This window comes from Solenopsis invicta, chromosome 8 (assembly GCF_016802725.1).
Source record: "Solenopsis invicta isolate M01_SB chromosome 8, UNIL_Sinv_3.0, whole genome shotgun sequence".
NCBI classification, from domain to species: domain Eukaryota; kingdom Metazoa; phylum Arthropoda; class Insecta; order Hymenoptera; family Formicidae; genus Solenopsis; species Solenopsis invicta.
The window spans coordinates 45,972-65,166 of record NC_052671.1 but is presented as its reverse complement, the minus strand read 5'-3'; the positions used below and the strand labels follow the sequence as shown (position 1 = coordinate 65,166).

Genomic DNA, 19,195 nt, shown 5'->3' with positions numbered 1-19,195 from the left:
CCAACACGCGTTGCATTAATCAGCCCTTTATCTTTGTAAGTATTCCAATACATACATTTCAAGTTAAATAATAGTATAGTATTTTGTTATTATAATGTAATATAGCTATTATCAAGATTTTCATATTGGTGCTTCTTCAATAAATCGATTGTCACATACATGCTGCTTTGAGAAACATTAAAGATAGCATTTTAGCCTTGTTGTTTAATATTAAACAAGAATAAAAAATGATATCTCTAACGTTTTTGAACATAGAAAAATTTTAAACCATAGAAAAATAAAGTATGTAATTTTAATACAAGAATAGATGAGCAAAAGTACATAATTTTGTAACAAAGTATTTTTTAAATAAAATATTTCTTAAACAATTTTTTATTTTTATTTTTGTGGTAGTCCATATTACCATTTCTGTTCTATCTTTTATTCTAGTTCAATTTGTCTAGTCTTCTTGTAATCTATAAAAATAATTAAACAAGTCAATAAAGAGATAGAATATCTTTGTGTTAATATTTACTATTTGCTGCTTATTAACGCACAAGTATAAATTTTTTATTAGTGTAAATGTATAGCATATATATAGTTATACATTATTATATTGATATCAATACATCTTATTACAAATGATCATTTCTGTTGTGACATTTGTGTATTACGTAAACTATAGAAATAAAGGAAAAGATTTAAAATTGTTTTGCATTAATGTTTTATTTATGTTTTCTAGATGAAAATATTTTCAACAGTTTTGTTATACGGTATTATTTTTATATCCTAAGAATACTTTTTTATAAAAGATAAAAATAAAAATTTGTAAGTTACTTGACAATGTTGGGCTCAAGAAATTAAATTAAATGTATAAAAGTAATGTAGAACCAATATAGAGCCGACACTGGTTGTTCGTGTGCAATATACCTACTTCATTATTTAATAAATTAACAATGTAATCGTTTCAGTTAATTGTTAATAAGTGAGGATAATCCAAGTCTGAAATGTTTACATTGCTAATTTATTGAATAACGAAGTTATATGTTACACATACAATCATTGTTGGCTCTACATTGATATATAAATAAATAAATAAACATGTGTATATATATATATATATATATATTGTGACGGTGCAACGTATAACTGATATGGCTCGTTCACGGTTTTTAATTATTCACTGATTAAACACCAAAGTTAAAATGTTAATAACTTTTAACTTAACTAATTGTGAGTCAATTTTAAATAACTTAACTTTTAATTACGACCAAATATTTTTATAACATTTTAACATAAAATTTTATTGATTAACATTTTGTAAGTTAAAAAAAAAGAAATTAACCAGCAATGTCACTCAATGAGGTCTACTGGATCCCCTTGAACAAAATCAATCGCTTTTTGATATTTTGTCGCAAAAATTTTACTGGACATGCCTTGAGGTCTGTTCTATATTATCCAATAATTTTCTTTTAAATTAAAATTTAACATAATAAAAACATTCAAATAAAAAGAAACTTCAAAATTTGACTTTTTCTAGAAAAATATTCATAAAATTTTTAATTTTTGAGATATTTTAATAAAAATTTAGGAGTGTATTTTCAAGATAGTATATTTTCAGATAAAAATTAGTTTCATAGAAGGTTATTCGATTTTGAATGACCTATGTACCCTTAAAGTTAGCGTGGAATCCAATAGACCCCAAGTGACCATTACGGGTTAAAAAATATTTCTACTTAAAATAATTCTATTTTAATATTAATAATCTAAAATAGTTCTACTTTAATATTATTAATCTCTAATATTATAATCTTAATTAATATCTCAAGCAAGAATCTATTATGAGGGCTAATAAATATTAATATTTCTTAGCCCTCATAATAGACCCTTCTTTGAGATTTGATGGATAACAAAAATGATTCGAGAGTCAACAGGGTGTCCACTCAAAATTTATAAATCAATTCCATGAAAATCTAGGATTTTTCAGGAATTTTTATCAAAATTCCAGGTAAGATTAGAGAATTTTTGAATATAGCTTTAAAATAAATTTATTTTATTTCACATTTTTTAACATACTTTTTAACATACTTTAAATATGTATTATATAATCACAAAACATATGTAACATAAATCTCTTTCAGACAAAAATAGTTCAAAAACTATATAAACATAAACTTATTAAAAATTGTAATAACAAACGTAATATATCTAATTAAAAAAAATAATATTTATATATAATTAAATAATTGAATATTTAGTAAGCACAAAGTAGTTACATACATATATACATATATCTATGTTTTTAAAGTTTCAATTTGTTCTTTAAGTGCATTTGCTTCTTTCTGAGCATTTTCTAGAATTTTTAAATGTTTGTTCTCCAATTCTGTTACTTCTAAAGTTATTTTCCTTTTCATAGACGCTTTTTGTTCTACAACAGATGCTTGCTGTCGACGTCGATTAAGATCTTCTATGTAACGGAAATGAGTATTTCAAACAATAAGCAAAAAAGTTTTAGGTATTTGTAAAACATTAATACCTTCATGTAATATGGCATCATATATTTGTCGACGCACAACTATGGATTCTTACCGCATATTTTTAAAGACATTCAGCATTTGCTGAAAAACCTCGTTCTACATTTGCATTGCCATGTGAAAGGCAACAAATCATTTTTATTACATTCATGAATTCCTTAAAATCTTGGCCTACAATATTTCGCCAAAAGTGATCTAAGCGTTTTTCATTACGATTATAAGATTTCATGGTATCCATGATGTACGGTCGCGATGTAAGGTCTCGAAACTGTCGAATTACGATATCAACTATTGATCCAGCTAAACGATTGTTTTCATTAATATTACATAAATTGTGTAAACGTCTTTTGGCTAAATTTAAATTTTAAGTTATGAGACTTGAATCTAAGCAAGTAACAGCTTTTGTCAAAGTATATGTTAACGGAGATTGTATCATTAATTTGGAAACAAATTTCTGGAGACACTTCTTACAATCTTGTCAAAATTAAAGAAAATCTACATTCTTAATGTCGACTTTTTTATTGCTTTTAGAGTATCAAATCCTAATATAATATTTTTTGCTGAAAGTAAATTTTCCTGTGTCTGAACATCTTTTAATGAGATTGATGACATATTGTCTATTATTTCGGATTTCATAAAACGTTCTAGTACGTTTTTCAACATTAAACAAAGAGCACTATGTAAAAAAGGAACCAAAGGTGCGTTTGACTGGAATTCCCTTAAAAAAGGTTCTCGGAAGCAAGAGATTTGAAGAAAGCAAGTTTTGCACATAATAAAGGATCTTGAATGCATTTTAGAATTATTTTATAACTTTCACACGTTGGTTCAATTTTGTCTCGTTGTAAACCTTCTACAAATTTTTTAATGCATTGTGTGACATCAATTGCTCTTTGAGCTACTGCACAATTTTCCAACCATCTTATGGAGCAAAATTTAAGTGGAAAAATATCAGAACCAGAATAATAAATGTATAAAGCTCTACGAGCTGGCACATCTTTGAAGAGATTATACAATGCTCTCATGTATGAGATAATGTTTCAATCTGTAGCACATATACCGGATTTGAATGCACAATGCAAAGAATGGAGACCGCAACTTCCAATATCAAGTAATTTGTTGTTTGAGAATTCCAATTTATATTATTTTAAGAAAGCCCAATTTACGTTTAGTCCATCCATAGATACTTGCAGCAATTTTTCTGTCAAAAAAATTTCCAATACCTTCTTTAAATGCTTCAAAAAGATCTGTTGCTCTTGCGCCGAAGAAAACGTGAAGTTAAGTATCGTGTTCCTACTTCTTCTTTTTCTTCATCTTACCAAAATCTTACATTTATATCCATTTGTTGACATTTTATAACTTTGTTGAAAGATTCGTAAAAGCCAACAGCAATAAAAGTTGCACGGTTTACATTTTCTATTAATTTCTTCTTAAAGAAAGAAGCGACGCCGTACATAATAATATATCCAATTTTGGTTTTCATCAGTTGCATTTTTTGAGCAATGTAATTATCCGTAAACATTTTCTTAAGAACACGTACGTCTTTTTTTGAATCACGCAATGATTTGTGGGTCATTACAGTTTCTATGCACCATAGTACTTCAGCTTTTATAATATCATCTTTCAAAAATGTTTCAATACCATGTTGCATCGATTGATTAGGTAAAAATTGATTAGTATAGAAACACGTAGACGAAGATTCAGCAATAGGATCAAGAAGATTCAGGATTTACTTGAGCTGATTCAGAGGAAGAAATAGAAGAAACAGCTGAAGCAGAATCGTCAGCTGTAGCTAAAAAATCTCTTAATGATATGAAATTACATCGGTCAATGTGTTTCTTGCTTTTCACGTAACTTACAAGAGCTGACTTTCCCATATTACTCAAAAAAATATTGCAATAACATAAAATACAGCGAGCATAATTTGGCTTCTCTGTTATAGGCTGTAGCCAGTTTTGAAATTCAGAGTTTTTAAGACAGATTTCTTGAAATTTTATTAATTTTAACATCATAGAAGCCGTCAATCTGTACATAATAATCAAATAATAATTTTATTATTGAATAAAAATTAACAATGTAGAAGTTTTGATTCTATAATTTGGATCATCTTCAGTACAAAAATTAAAGTGATAATATTATTAATTACGGTGACTATTACAATTCCTACGACGGGCGCCTTTGAGAAAATTATAATAGTCGCTGTAATTGTTAATACTGTTACTTTAATTTTTGTTTTTTTGTTACTGAAAATAATTCAAACCATAGGAACGAAATTTCTACATTGGATAATTATACGAGTCTTACCTCCAATTTCAATAAAATTAAACTTTTTGCTCAAAATAAAAGAAAATGACAGAAATAATTGCTACTCTGTCCCCCGAAGTGAAATATCAATTGTTAAAGTTGACGAATTTAGGTTAGGAAACCTGTCAGATAAGGTATATATAGCGATATAAAGATGCGCCATGACAACATGCGCATGCTCTATGGTATATGAAAAGTGCGCAAATTTGAAAGACGTATATAACGTAATATTTGTGATTTCAATGAACTAAATTTAAAAAATGTAAGAAATTATTTTGTCAAAAAGATATAAAATTTTAGAAGTAAAACTTCAAAAAATTTCAGGACTAATGATCAAATTGATCAAATTTCCAAGAAAATCCAGGATTCCAGGGGGCATAATGTGAAATCCATGACGTTCCATGATTTTATAGGATTTTCCAGGTAGTGGACACCCTGGTGCAGAACTTAAGTGATGAGTTGGAGGACATAAAAAATCGATTAAATGGTGTAAAATTAAGTAAAAGAAGTTGTAGATGCAAGAAAAAATGCCATACGCGATTATGTGGATGTAAACGGGGTAGACAAAAGTATTCGGAAGTATGTAAATGCAGCGCACAGTGCGCTAATCGAGTAAGTTATAAAAGATACGGGTATCTGCAGTTCATTTTAAATCATTAAAAAAAAATTTTTTTTATTATTGGTCTACGGCCAAAGTTAATCTTCGATCAATGGGTGTTGGGACTGTCTTCTTTCGAGAACAGAATCCGCGTTGATTGACGCTCTTGATCGAGCTTCAATCAATGGGTGCAGGGACTGTTCTCCAAAGAGGATAGAGTCCACATTGGTCCACGGCCAAGGTTAATCTTCGATCAATGGGTGCTATCATAGGACACATCCATTTGTCTATTTAGGATTCTAGGTTATCCAAAAATAAACTTGAAAACAATAAGAGTAATTATGTTTTTGCTTCATTAGTTCTAATTATTTTAAGAGTTTGATTAAAAAATGTTACAATTTTCCTAATTAAAAGGTTACTTTTTATCGCTTTTTGTCAAAAGACAAGTCAGATTCACTTTTTTGATCCGACAATTGAATGGCAGCACTGTAATTGCGTTTAAAGTTAGTTATTTTCAAGATATGTTTCCTATGTTACACATACAATACAAAGTGTAAAAGATGTATTTATTGCACGAGGAACGCAAAATTCAAATTTTTTATTATTTATTTGCTCTTAAGCAAAAACAAAATTAATTTCATTATAACTTATCCCAGATATACAAAAAAATGTATCCTATTCTTTTCGAGAATAGTTTCAGTGATTAAAGTTTGATTAACAATTCCAATCAATGGGTTATATGTGTGCATACATATACATACAAGTCATAAAGACTTTTGATATTCCTTATATGATGAAAAGACGTTTAATACTCATTATATAATATGGTTATCTCCAACGTTGAAGTTACTTTTTGCTCTGTCTGTGAGCACTAAATTATCTGTTCTTAAAAGGGAATAGATTATATTGATTTAACCTCGATTAACAATTCTCTCTTTTCCTTAGTTCCTTAATTAAATCTCTCTCTATCCCTGGCATACCATCTATCGCTACAAGCCATTTCTATTATAATATTTTTCCCTCTCTCTTCCATATAAATCTTTCCATCCATCCTTCTTTTTTCCAACCAGCACACTTTTACCCATCTCTCCCATCTCTTCAATCTTTTCTTTATATCTTCTCGCTCTAATACCCCATTCTACTTTTCGCTTGTCCAACCCTAATTCTTGCGTAATCAAATATCTTGATGTACAGAAATCTATTTGGAACATCCATCTTATATAATCTAGTGAAATCTTCTCTAATTCCTTTCTTTCCTCCCACCCCCATAATTCCATCCCATAGAACATTATACTCTCCACCAAATACTTAAACAACATCCATCTCCTTATGAAATCCTCCCTACAGATCCTTTCTCCTAATCCCCATATTAGCTGCCAATCTTTCTTTTCTCCTTAATTCCTTTATATAATAATCATAATCTCCTCTCCTATTAAAATTGAAACCAAGATATTTGAATGTTTGCACCTCCTCGATTTCTTTCTTTCACCATTCCCATTTCCTTCTCTTTCCCTTCTATCTTTATTGAACACCATCATTTTCGATTTATCTGTATTCAGCTTTAAATTCCTCTCTCTTAAAAACCCTCCTAAAGTTCCCATCATGTCACCCATAGCCTCCCTATTTTTCGCTAGTAACACTAAATCGTCCGCATATGCCAACATCCACTTTTTTTTTTTTATAGTTGGGAAACGCGTTTATGAGTCCCCGGTCCTGTGGGGACAGGAATGCGGGGTATGTGAGACTCGCTGACCTAGGTAGTAGCCGGCATACTCACTAAAATTCAACTTTTTTTGGCGTCTGGGCTCGGGACGGATCACGGGATCGAACTAGCATGCACCGCGATCCGTCCTAGCCCAAACGAGTTCCCGCCCGAGAGCAGGAACCCCCCTCCGGAGTTAGCGGCCAGAGCTCGACCAAAGTCGAGCCCCAGCCACCCGAACCGGGATACCTCCTCAACAGTAGAGAGGGTAGGGCTCTCTGTCCGGTCTAGCCACGCTGTGAGAGTCCCCCCTCCCCACTGTTCTTTCCCGGCCTTCCCCTCTTCACTCTTCCCTGAGGAAGGGTGAAGGAGGGAATATGCCAACATCCATACTCTATCTTTCCCTAACTTCGGTAAGGTACATATAGTGATATGAAAATGCGCCATGACAACATGCGCATGCTCTATGGTATATGAAAAGTGCGCAAATTTGAAAGACGTATATAACGTAATATTTGTGATTTTAATGAACTAAATTTAAAAAATGTAAGAAATTATTTTGTCAAAAAAATATAAAATTTTAGAAGTAAAACTTCAAAAAATTCCAGGACTAATGATCAAATTAATCAAATTTCCAGGAAAATCCAGGATTCCAGGGGGCATAATGTGAAATCCATGACTTTCCATGACTTTCCAGGTTTTTCCAGGTAGTGGACACCCTGGTCAAAGACTAGCCGATGATAAGTGGCCCATTGCCTACTTTGATAATCTGCTTGTTTTATGCTTATTTTGTTAAAATTGTGGGACTCAAACTGATAAAAGATTGAAGCCCTTCGATCTGAGAAGAGTAATGATGTTTTACAATATCTTACAAGTAATATTCTCCATATGGATGTTCAACAAAGTAAGTTGCTTAAGGAGTTTATATTTATTTAGTAGAAACTCATTAAGATATTTAATAAAATATTAATATTTCTTAGACCCTTCCTTGTCAATCTTTTTTTGTTTTTAGTAAAAATGCCCCTTATAATTGCCTGCGTTATTTCTATTGCTGTTGCTATTTTCTCACATGTACAATGTATGATAGAAATAACGCAGGTAATACAGATTTCAACAAATTCTTCTTTTTGGTGTATACTTCGTTATAAAAGTTACGAGGAAATAGAATATTACAGCGTGCATGCCAATTCACCAGATAAAGATTGTCGGGAAATTGCAATCGATGAAAAGTAGTTGGAACGTATGGAGTATTACTAGAACAAACTGGACCAGCGGTTAGATATTTCTTCCACCACAAATATGGTTGTATTTTTGGTCCGAGCGCCGCCAGGAAATAATACAAATACATTATGATGTGTATATACAAAAGTGTTCACAAAACCGAAGCGTGACTACCTGCAAAAAATGAAGATTATCAATATTAGGAGAAATTGCGTCTTATAAATTTTATTAACGAAATTGAATATTATATAAAATTTATTTCAATTTGGTTTACGGGAAAATTTTGAGGCTATACATTAAATATCACTATTGAAGAAAATAAAAAGCATATTTATACACAAACAAAGAGTGAAAAGAATGAAAAAAGATTTTTAATTACAGTAAATGTGAAATCAATATTACAAAATTTAAATTTATAAATGGATATTTGCAAAATTAAACATGATTTCTTATATCGATGATGATATTGTAAAATTTTATATGTAGACTCAAATTTCGAGACGATGGATGTGAATCGATTGTATATAACATATTAAATAGAATATGGACAAAGACAGTCATAGCAAGATCTTAGTGTTGAAATAATATTTTATACATTGTAGTGTATAGATACGCTACTGAACGGTAAGCGTAAGGCGCACGCGTAGAGATGCATTAGGTAGAGACTAGTGACTAGCATGGCTGCGAGCCGGACGCACGTGGTATACGAATTACTGTCTGTATCGAAGTGCTAGCAATAAAGTGAATATTATATATCAAAGGATACTACATACATGATTTTTATATACAGTTCCCAATGCATTCTAACTGCGCACCTTTTCGGTTTCAAACACAGCTTTTGAAAATAAACTTGAAAACAATATTACCACATAATTAAAATTAAAAATTAATTTTAATAATACCGATGCTAACCAGCATCTCGCAAATTTTCTTTACCCCAAAGAAAATGAAAAATTTGTTGTAAAAATTATTATCTCAGCCAAGAATATTTTAAAGCTGTGTATAAAAATCACATATAAAATATTATTTCAACACCAAGATCTTGCTGTGACCGTCTTGACACAACTTATATTTCATTTGTCGTATACAAATTACCGTCTTAAATATATTATAAATTTATATTATATTCATAAAATGTGTTTTGTAAATCAAAGATAATAATGATCGTATGCTTACCAGGAATAAATTTAACTCCAAACCAGACGGACATAGGCATGCAGCCGTGATGTATAATATGGAGTGTGCTAATTTGTTTGTTCTTTTTTTCTCAACACAAAGAATATTGTGTCTATAAGCTCAACGAACTTCGACATATAGTACCACCAGCAACATCGTGCCACGCGTAGTGCATGCGGACTGTTTGAGTAATCCACCGGTTGACACCTAAAAGAATATTGTCTTCCCTAACTCGAGAGAGCCTGCAAATAAGAAAAAGGATAAAATATCTTAATGAGTTTCTCCTAAATAAATATAAACTCTTTAGGCAACTTACTTTGTTGAACATGCCTATGGAGAATATTACTTGTAAGATATTGTAAAACATCATTACTCTTCTCAGATCGAAAGGCTTTCAATCTTTCATCAATTTGGGTCCCACAATTTTAACAAAATAAACGTAAAACAAGCAGATTATCAAAGTAGACAATGGGCCACTCATCATCGGCCAGTCTTTGACTCTTTGATCATTTTTGTTGTCCAACAAGTCTTGATAATTTTAAACCATTTGTACTAATTGCGCCATCTAAAATCAAAGTACTTTGTTATTGTTTCTGTTACTTCAATCTTGTTAATTATCTCTTTTCTGAGGAAAATTATACTTTAAATATATGTATATGTATATATTTTATAAAAATAAATAGAAGTTTGCAACACCGGTTCAACAAAGTGATAAAATACAGGGTGATTCAAAATAACATATTGGTTCCGAAACTGGCATATTTGTAATTGAATTCTGAGACAATTTTTTATTTGACAAAAATTTGTTTGGAGCTTAGTTTTCAAATTATAAGAATTAGTTAGTGTATGACGGGTCGGATACAAGTAGTACATAGGGGCGGCGCAACTCACTCTTACACGCGGGTATTTCCGTGAGGCGCCTGCTGCGCTTAAATGACTGACAACAATACACGGACAACACATTCCCATTTAAACTTTCTGTCTCTCTCTCTCTCTCTCTCTCTCTCTCTCTCTGTCACTTTAAGTATGTTATATTTAACTTGTCAAATATCGAGATGACCGTGACATCTTCAAGTTTATATTATTAGAACAAATATACGCCCGCGAATAATAAAATTTAATGTAAATGTGATTATTTAAATATTATTTGCATGTTAAAAGTAGCACATTTGTAACGAACTGTCTTCCAACATCCTCTCCCCTCTCCCCTCCGGGGGCCGTCTACCGTCTGGCCGAACATCCGCTGGACGGCAAATATCGGCGCAAAGTGCCTAGTAAACTTCTTCAAGTTCGAATGAGCGAGTAAGTGAACGCAACCGCGCGTAAATATCTTTTGAACAAAGCGATTGCAAGCATACGTTTAGAGAAAAATGTTTATGGAGCGGCAGCGATCACGGAGGTCAAGTAACGTTCACCGGAGTCGCGACTTGGACAAGTGACCGTTTGGAAATTTCCGAAAAAAAATTTCCATTTTTTTTTGCGAAAAATGATTTTTAAAATGTTATTAAAATATTGTTTTGCTCATTAGAATTATGTAGCGTAATAATATAATAATATAATATAATATAATAATATAATAATATAATAATATATTTATGCAGATATTCCTTAAATATCCTAAAATGGTTCTGAAATGCGTTTGTCCCGAGGATTGCAAATAGACATCTTTAAACCTTAAACACGTAAGTGGGTCTGAGAGACCCCATATGAAGTTTTGAACGCTTGCTATGTGAAAACGGAATGAGATAGGAGGTTTGAACCAAGATGTAAAAAAAGTTTAAAATCTCCTCTTTTGATTGATATTGTTGATCAACTTTTTTGGTCAACTAGAATTCGAACGGCACGGCAGCAAAGTTTTGTTAGGGTTAATGCGACCCACATAGTGTGTAAGTGAAACTTTTTTTATGAGTATTTTACACAAAAAAGCTGGTCAAAATACGTTCGAACAGGTCGATTTGCGGATGTTACTCGCATATATTCTGTCTAAAGTTGAAATACTATAAAATGCTGTAGAAAAAGGAGCGAAATTTTCGAAATACGAGTATATCATGAAACATATCAATTTTCAATTTTAGACATGATTTAATCAAAAATACCTTATATTCGCCTTGTTATATAAGTACATTTTTTAATAGAAATGACAATGACATACTTTTTTTTTTGAAAGTATAAATCTTTAGTTTTAAAACGCCGTATTGAAAGTTCTTCAAAGTTTTTTGTTGCAAAGATATGATTTTTTTTTAAGTGAATTTTTAGATGCCCAAAAATACTTCATGTTACATAATTATACCTTTTAAAAGGAATGATTTTGTCAAATTTTATTTAAAAAATGTGACTCTTTAGCTTTAAAACACTGTATTTGAAAGACCTTAAATGTTTTTTGTTGCAAAGATATGATTTTAGAAGGAAAAGTGGATTTTTGACCAATTTCTCATTTTTGCTTAATGGTTTTTCTTTTATAACTTCTCAATAAATTATTTTTTGGCAATGCCGATTGTGCAGTCACACTCCTGAGATTTTGAACTTTCGTTTAAAAAAAAAATTGTAGAAAAATATTGATTGTAATCAAAGTTATAGCTTCTCAAAGTTGAAAAAGTCTCCCAGACTCAAAAATGTGTTTCCGTATTTTATAGGATCGGTGTGTTTAAGGGTTAAGACTCTCGATGGGATGACCACAGGATGTCCATGGGCAAGAATGAGGCGCTCATTTGCTAGTCCACGGGACGTCCCGGGACTGTAACAGATAATCCCCAGGATATTCTGCTTGTCCCGACAGGTTGTCCTTAGGACGTCCCATGAACATCCTTGTGCTATTAGGGAATCTGGTCCTAGAAATGTTAAATTAATAAAATATTATGGGTCATCAGACTCGGAATAATTTAATTTTATTGACTTCTCTAATTATATTATAACAATATCATGACATGACTTAGAAACGTCTAACTATATAAATACTGTTACTAATTTGTTTTTTTAAATAAAATTTTAATTTTTTACTGTCATATTGCTTATTTTTATTCAATACTAAAAAAATGCATTATAATTTTTTAAAATTTTATTCAAAAGTTGATAAAAATGAAAGTGTCCTATTTAGATTAAGGGGTGGTTCGATTTTGAACCAGTAGTTCCAAATCGGACAAGAAAAAGCGTTTTTATATTTTTTGTTATAGTTTAACACAGATAAGAGATACGTCAAAATGGTAAGCAAAAATGAAGGAAATTAAGTTATGTTTCCATTGGCACTTTCAGTTTTACGATCGGACTTTATTTGCGCCTTATAGAGAGCAAGAACTACAGCTAAGTCCGATTTACCCCACTCTCCCCTACCTTTATAAGATATAAATATTTTACAATTAAAAATAATGTTTTTTTATAATTAAAAATATTTGTTTGAATAGATGCTAAATCACGTGATTGTAGATGAGCTACTTGAAAATATATTTTATGTTGAAAATAATGAAAATGAAGAAAATAATGAAGACAAGCCTCAAATAAATGCTGAATTATACGAGAATTCTAATAATGTTATAAATGATCATAAAAATCAAATTAATGAGGGGAGTTTATTCATTATTCTAATTATTTTGTTTATTTAATTATGCCCACCAACATAACTTTTATTAACATAAACTTTACTTTGTCTCTCAGGTTTAATTTTTATAAAATTTTATTTTAATTTTCAATTATTTAAACTTAATAGTATTTAAAAATAATAAATATTATACTGAAAATAATAAATGTTATAATTAAGGAAATATACTTCAGTTAGGCAAATATTTAATTTTTAGATTTTTAATTAAACTACAGTATTTATGTAAATTTTTCAGGAAAAAGTATCTATTTATCCAGGAGCTTTACTTACAAAGAAAGAAAATAATTTTCTTAGAGTTTTATGATTCGACATAATTTATCAAATGTTGTATTAGAAGACCTATTGAAACTTATTAATTGTCATATTCCAGAAACAGTAAACATATCAAACATATAAATTTTTAAAAGAATTTCTTAACATTGCAATTATTAAAACATTTTACTATTGTCCGAATTGCTTGATTCTATTAGATTTTGAAACTGCTAGATGCAAAACATGTACATCTTGTCGTAAATTTTTCTTGAGAATTTTTTAAAACAAAATGGACACTTCTTTTTATATATACCTTTAAAGGATCAATTAAGTAATTTATTGTTTGGGCCACTATTTCATAAATTACGAAAAGATTGTTAGGATCAAGGTATTCTTTTCGCTGTAACGAGTGGCAGAGTATATAAAATGTTAAGAGAAAAAGAAACAATTTCAAATTACGATATATCTTTTAAGTGGAATGCTGATAGTGTACAGACTTTCAAATCATCAAAAGTATCGATGTGTCCATTACAAGTATCAATTAATAAATTAAATTATCGTCTAAGAAAAGAAAATAGTCTTCTCGCTGAGATGTAGGCTGCTACAGAAAAACTTGAATTAAATTTATTTTTGAAGCCGTTCATTAACCATAGTAAAAACACCTTATTTATTTTTTAGACATTAGAAAATGAGAAAAAGTATGAGAGATCTTTAATGCCATCTCAAACTTCTCAGAATACAGGAGAGAAAGAGTATTTATTTTCCACACAGCCATCACAAATTCAATATAACCAATAATCGCCAGTGGCATTAGTTTACCCATTATTATTTTTATAATTAAAAAAAAGGTTATTAATATATTGATCGAACTGATGTATTTCTTTTTACGTTTATATTTATGTATATGTTTATATGCGTTTTATATTTGTATATTTAAACCTATAACTTATAACTATTTAATATTTTTAAATCTTTATCAGTAGGTATTTATATGTATATATATTCACATAAATTCTAAATTTAGACCGAAGATTTATTACGTGGTTCATCACTTTCTGAGGTAGTGTCAATACCTGAAAATATTCAATCGGAAGAGCAACTGGATAATACTCAACATAGAATTAAAATTTATAACGAGATGGTTTGTTATTTTTAAAATAATTGTTACATTATAGATTTGATTTATATTTTTATTTAATTTAAATTAATATGAGTTATAATTATATTTTATTTGTGTAGAAATTGTACAACTTTCTAATTGAAAATGCAAAAGTTCTGTTCATTTTGACTATCCAAATGCAGCACGGATTTTTAACCCCGAATGCTCTTAATCTATTAGCACGACTTTATAATTCGAACAAAAATAGATAATTTTCTGTTAAAAATTCCTCCACAACAAAAACTTTGTACTTTACAGTAAGTCAAATTTGATTAATTAAATATTTGTATTTGATAATCATAGAGCCTTTGTAGTTAGTTTCATTAATTAAATTTTTATATGTAATATGTGATAAAAAGAAATCAAAATTATTTTTCAATATATTTTATGTTTCAGTATTTCAAGTGCAAAGTTTCAAGCGTTAACAAAGGAAATAACAGAAACGTTTCCTGGTGAAAAAGAAGCCACATATTACGAACCGTTCATGGTATTAAATGATAAATAAATTAATGCGAGTGGCAAATTATGGTATCAATATAATTATAGAAAAGCTTTTCAACGATTTTGTTTGTGTTTGTATCGAATCCCTCACACGTTGGAGTATGGGCTCCAAGGCGTTTTCTCCTCCTCGGTTGTTCAGTTCGGGCAGCCTTGTGCAGAACGCAATATGCATCTAATCAGCACTGGCCGATCAAGGATGGTCTCGTCTGTCCTGGATGTGGACATAGCAAAGATTTTCCTCTTCTTTGGTAAACAAAAAAAAAAACAATCTTAAGTTGTTACAATATATTCAAAGCATCGATTATGACAAAACTCTGGACTAGGGTCCCTATATAGAGGGACTCTACTCCGCACTGGCAATCCGAGGTACATAAGCAGAGAATTGAATAAATTTTATGCTCAACGTAAAATTGTAATTCTCGAATCTTTGGCATTGTTAGGCAAAAATTCGTTAAACCAGACATAGAAAAAAAATAGCCGTGCAACAATAACAACCATTTCTAGATGTTGCTATTGTCGCACACGTGTTAGCCAATTCCAGTCACGACAATGTTACGACACCCCTTTCGTTTTTTCTGATAAGATAATATCCACAAATTGTTGCCCTGATTGGTTTTGACAGACAATACTATTGTAATCGCTATTGTCAAGTGCATCTGTTGCGCAAGTGTGTAACACCCTTATTTATATTGGAAAGTATACAAACTCATTGCTTTATACCTTTCGAACAAACGGTCTTCTTCGTTTCGTAAATCCACGCGTGAACACTCTTTCGCTTTGCACAGTAAAACCGCTTTCTTTCATTTTCTTAAGAAATTCAAATTATACGCGAGTAACAATTAAATATAGAATATTTGTTTGACTGTTAATTATTAATTAGAATAAATGTCATGTTAATTCCAAAATTAGCATTTTTTATTGTGTCACCTATCCTTCTTAGTTACTCCTCGCAACGCGCTCCTTTCCATATTAACATTACTACACACAATATGATTCATGAACGTATCTTATTTCACATCATCTTGAAATTTTTTTATTACTTTTGAATTCATAGTCATTTAAGTTGATCTTAAACATTTCTTGAACAAACCAAATTTCAAGTCGAATTAAAAGTTGATTTAAGATAAGCATATTAAATTGACAAATAAATTTGTACAAGTTTTTTTAAGTCACACGATTTATTATTTCAAATATTAATGTAAAATATTTTATTTTTTATATAAAATGGAAATAGAAGCTGTAAGAAATATTGAACAATTAATTAGTTCCGAATTCTGGAAATTTAAATACATTTAGTGATTGGAAAATAGGCTAATGAGAGTCAGCGCGGGTCAAAGTGCGCAATCACAAGTATCGATATTGAATTATTTATTCAATTCAAAATTACAAAACGAACGTTTTGACTCTCTTTGGAGTCATCTATATATACACATATATCATACACACAGAGTTTTTGATTGAATTTTTACCTAAAGATAGAGTAGACCAAACTGAGTCGAAAAGTTTTGTATCATTTTCCAATATTCACAATAGTTAATGAGTAATTTCTAAACATAGTCGAATTTGTTGGGCTTATCGCAAACTTACGGCGAAATGTAATCGTCTAACGATTAACACAAGTTAATTTAGAAAATTTTTTATTTAGGATATATCACAAATTTTAAACGGTTTAAAAAATGTATTCAATTATATATATATATATATATATCTTCTCTTATAAACAATGATCTTTGTCATCTTATATTTCCAATTTGTTTAAGATTCTATCGTCTTTGTAATAGATTATATAGATATAACATACAATAAAAGTCATTTTATATTGTCTATTTTATAGATAGATAGATCAGGTCCTTTTGGAAAATTTTTTATTGTTTGTTACACACACATACGCCCGCACGTACGCGCACGAGCATACGCACGTACGCACACGCACGCACGCACACGCACACGCACACGCACACCTTTATCGAAAAATTTGCTGAAAGTTATGTGCGTTCTTCTTTTCAATTAATGTAATTGTAGAATTGGTATCTGTATGCTAATAAATTTATTTAAATGAAAACTGTAATTGCAATAATATCATTTACTTATTATTTCTGCGTTAGTGTAAAATATAACCAAATTGATTGTGTCCAATTAATTACATTAGTAAAAAATAAGACCCATTTAATTTTTATATTACTCCAATAAAGATATTATTTATTAACAGAACATAAATTCATCACATTTTGTTGTAATGTTAATAATAACAATATTAACATTCTTCTTCTTTATTTTTTTTCGAATAACTAATAAATATATATAAATATTATTTGTCAACAACTCATTGTAGTTTTATGCCAAGCAAATGATGAAAACAAATTTACTGGTCATTTATTCAACAAATGTGAGAGCTATACAACTAGGCTTTTGGATAAATAAATGTAATTATAGAGGCCTAATTTGTTATTAGTCTTTGAGCTTTATAAACATACGTATAAATATACATGATACGGGGCCATCGCGGATTACAATTCTCGCTAAAATCTCAAACTCATATTCGTTGACGTTAGTCATTCGCTATTTAACAAACACACATTCGATTAATTATTATACGTACGCGTATCGATAGAAACGTATCGGTAGAAAGTTAGCAATAACAAACTGTCGATAAATCTCTTTTTCTCTCTCTCTCTCTCTTTCTCTCTCTTTGTACACACGCACACACTTTGTAAAATAATTACATACAGATGGCATCAATTTTCAATACAACATATTTATATAGAATGGAAATAAATACTTCCAGTGCCATCGGTTTTGCCTCTGTGTCAATTGCATAAACTCAGCTGTTACGTTCTTGGACATTTCCGCAACGACGGATTTTGTACTTCTCCTCGATCCATTTTATAATTATGCACACTACAATCATATACATGTCGTACATGTTGTAAATTATTATCAACAACGATCATTCCGTCTTGTGCCAATTTCACGTGGTATGTGTGGTACCGGTGATTGTTGAGAAGATGGAGAACGGGGATTCATAATTTGTAGATTGTAAAACTTACGCTTACATCACATCTGCTTCATACCAATGAAGCACACAATATATTTTCGGTACTCGTTATTTATGGCAGAGATTGCTACAAGTTTGTTTTCTGCGCAGCTGTTACGACTTGGAATCTAGGTAAGCAAAGACCGAATTTGGTTTCTATACCCGTAAAGATAGGTAAAGCTACTTGGTAGCCACCTATATGATCTGGATTTGTTGATCGAATTTCATCAGCGACTCCCATAGTAGGCACCTTTTGTTCCGAACCGGTAGGTCGGCTGTAAATAAAAAAGTTTGTTTTGTGATTTATAAATTAAAACGTAAATATCTCAATAGTAAACAGGTTGCGTAAATTTTAAAGTTTGTACTAAATGTACGATAATTATCTACAACTAATTATAATTAAGTAGTTACATCATTGATTTTTATCCTAAATTTTCATAATAATGAATGAGAAATTTTAATCAAACTTGTAAAAGTCCTTATCATTTGTCGCAGGCACATTAGTTTGCAAATACATGTATAATTTTATGATAAAAACAAATAAATTATATGAAGTTTTTTTGTGTTAGAGACACAGATATCTATCTAACAACTAGATCGCTACCTTCGGCTGAATAGCTGTGTCCGGCAGGATATTCGGATTCGGCCATCTTACCCAACAAGAAAATGGCGTCTACGCGTAGATTAGGTTAGTGCGTATGTGTTTGACAGGTTTGACAACTGAGCCGGTTGACCGCTGAGCACCGTTGAGCATATTAATTGTGATTATCGAATGTGTTTTTTCGATATCGTGCCATAATGCCAAGCAAGAGCGGCATTAGAGCGGCATTGGAGCGGCCATTTTGTTGTAGGTAACGTGGCTGAAACCGGATATCCTTCTTGCCTCAATACTATCACATGCTAATGCCACAGGTTAGCGATCTAGTTTAGTATAGATATCTGTGGTTAGAGATTTCCAAATATATTGGCATTCTTTTTGTACAGCTTATATTTCATAATTTTACAGAATGTATTGTATTAAAGATATTGTTTTTAAGGGTGCATATACACCTAGAAAGATAAAAAAAAAATCGATTTTTTGATTATTACATATTTATAACGTTTAATATTTCGAGAATGTCTGGTAAAAATTTCAAGTCAAAATTC

The 19,195-nt window shown here is 30.5% G+C and overlaps 1 protein-coding gene, 1 long non-coding RNA gene and 1 pseudogene across 6 annotated transcripts in view; 1 reads left to right on the top strand and 2 right to left on the bottom strand.

Annotated features, from left to right (window-relative positions):
* Positions 1-2,386: 2,386 nt before the first annotated feature.
* Positions 2,387-10,049, bottom strand: LOC105193079 (annotated as a pseudogene).
* A 4,457-nt stretch (positions 10,050-14,506) lies between these two features.
* LOC120358475 lies at positions 14,507-15,285 on the top strand. The gene is made up of 2 exons (XR_005575419.1): positions 14,507-14,771; positions 14,911-15,285. It is a non-coding gene; the product is annotated as an uncharacterized LOC120358475 (long non-coding RNA).
* A 1,442-nt stretch (positions 15,286-16,727) lies between these two features.
* The window catches only part of LOC105193077 (calcium-binding mitochondrial carrier protein Aralar1), a 30,048-nt gene continuing 27,580 nt past the window's right edge, over positions 16,728-19,195 (bottom strand). For all 5 annotated transcript variants that reach the window (XM_026141333.2, XM_026141336.2, XM_011157406.3 and 2 more), the window contains one exon: positions 16,728-18,324. In XM_026141333.2, the coding sequence (XP_025997118.1) occupies positions 18,138-18,324 (187 nt within the window). In that variant the 3' untranslated portion in view covers positions 16,728-18,137. The remainder of the gene's footprint in view (positions 18,325-19,195) is intronic.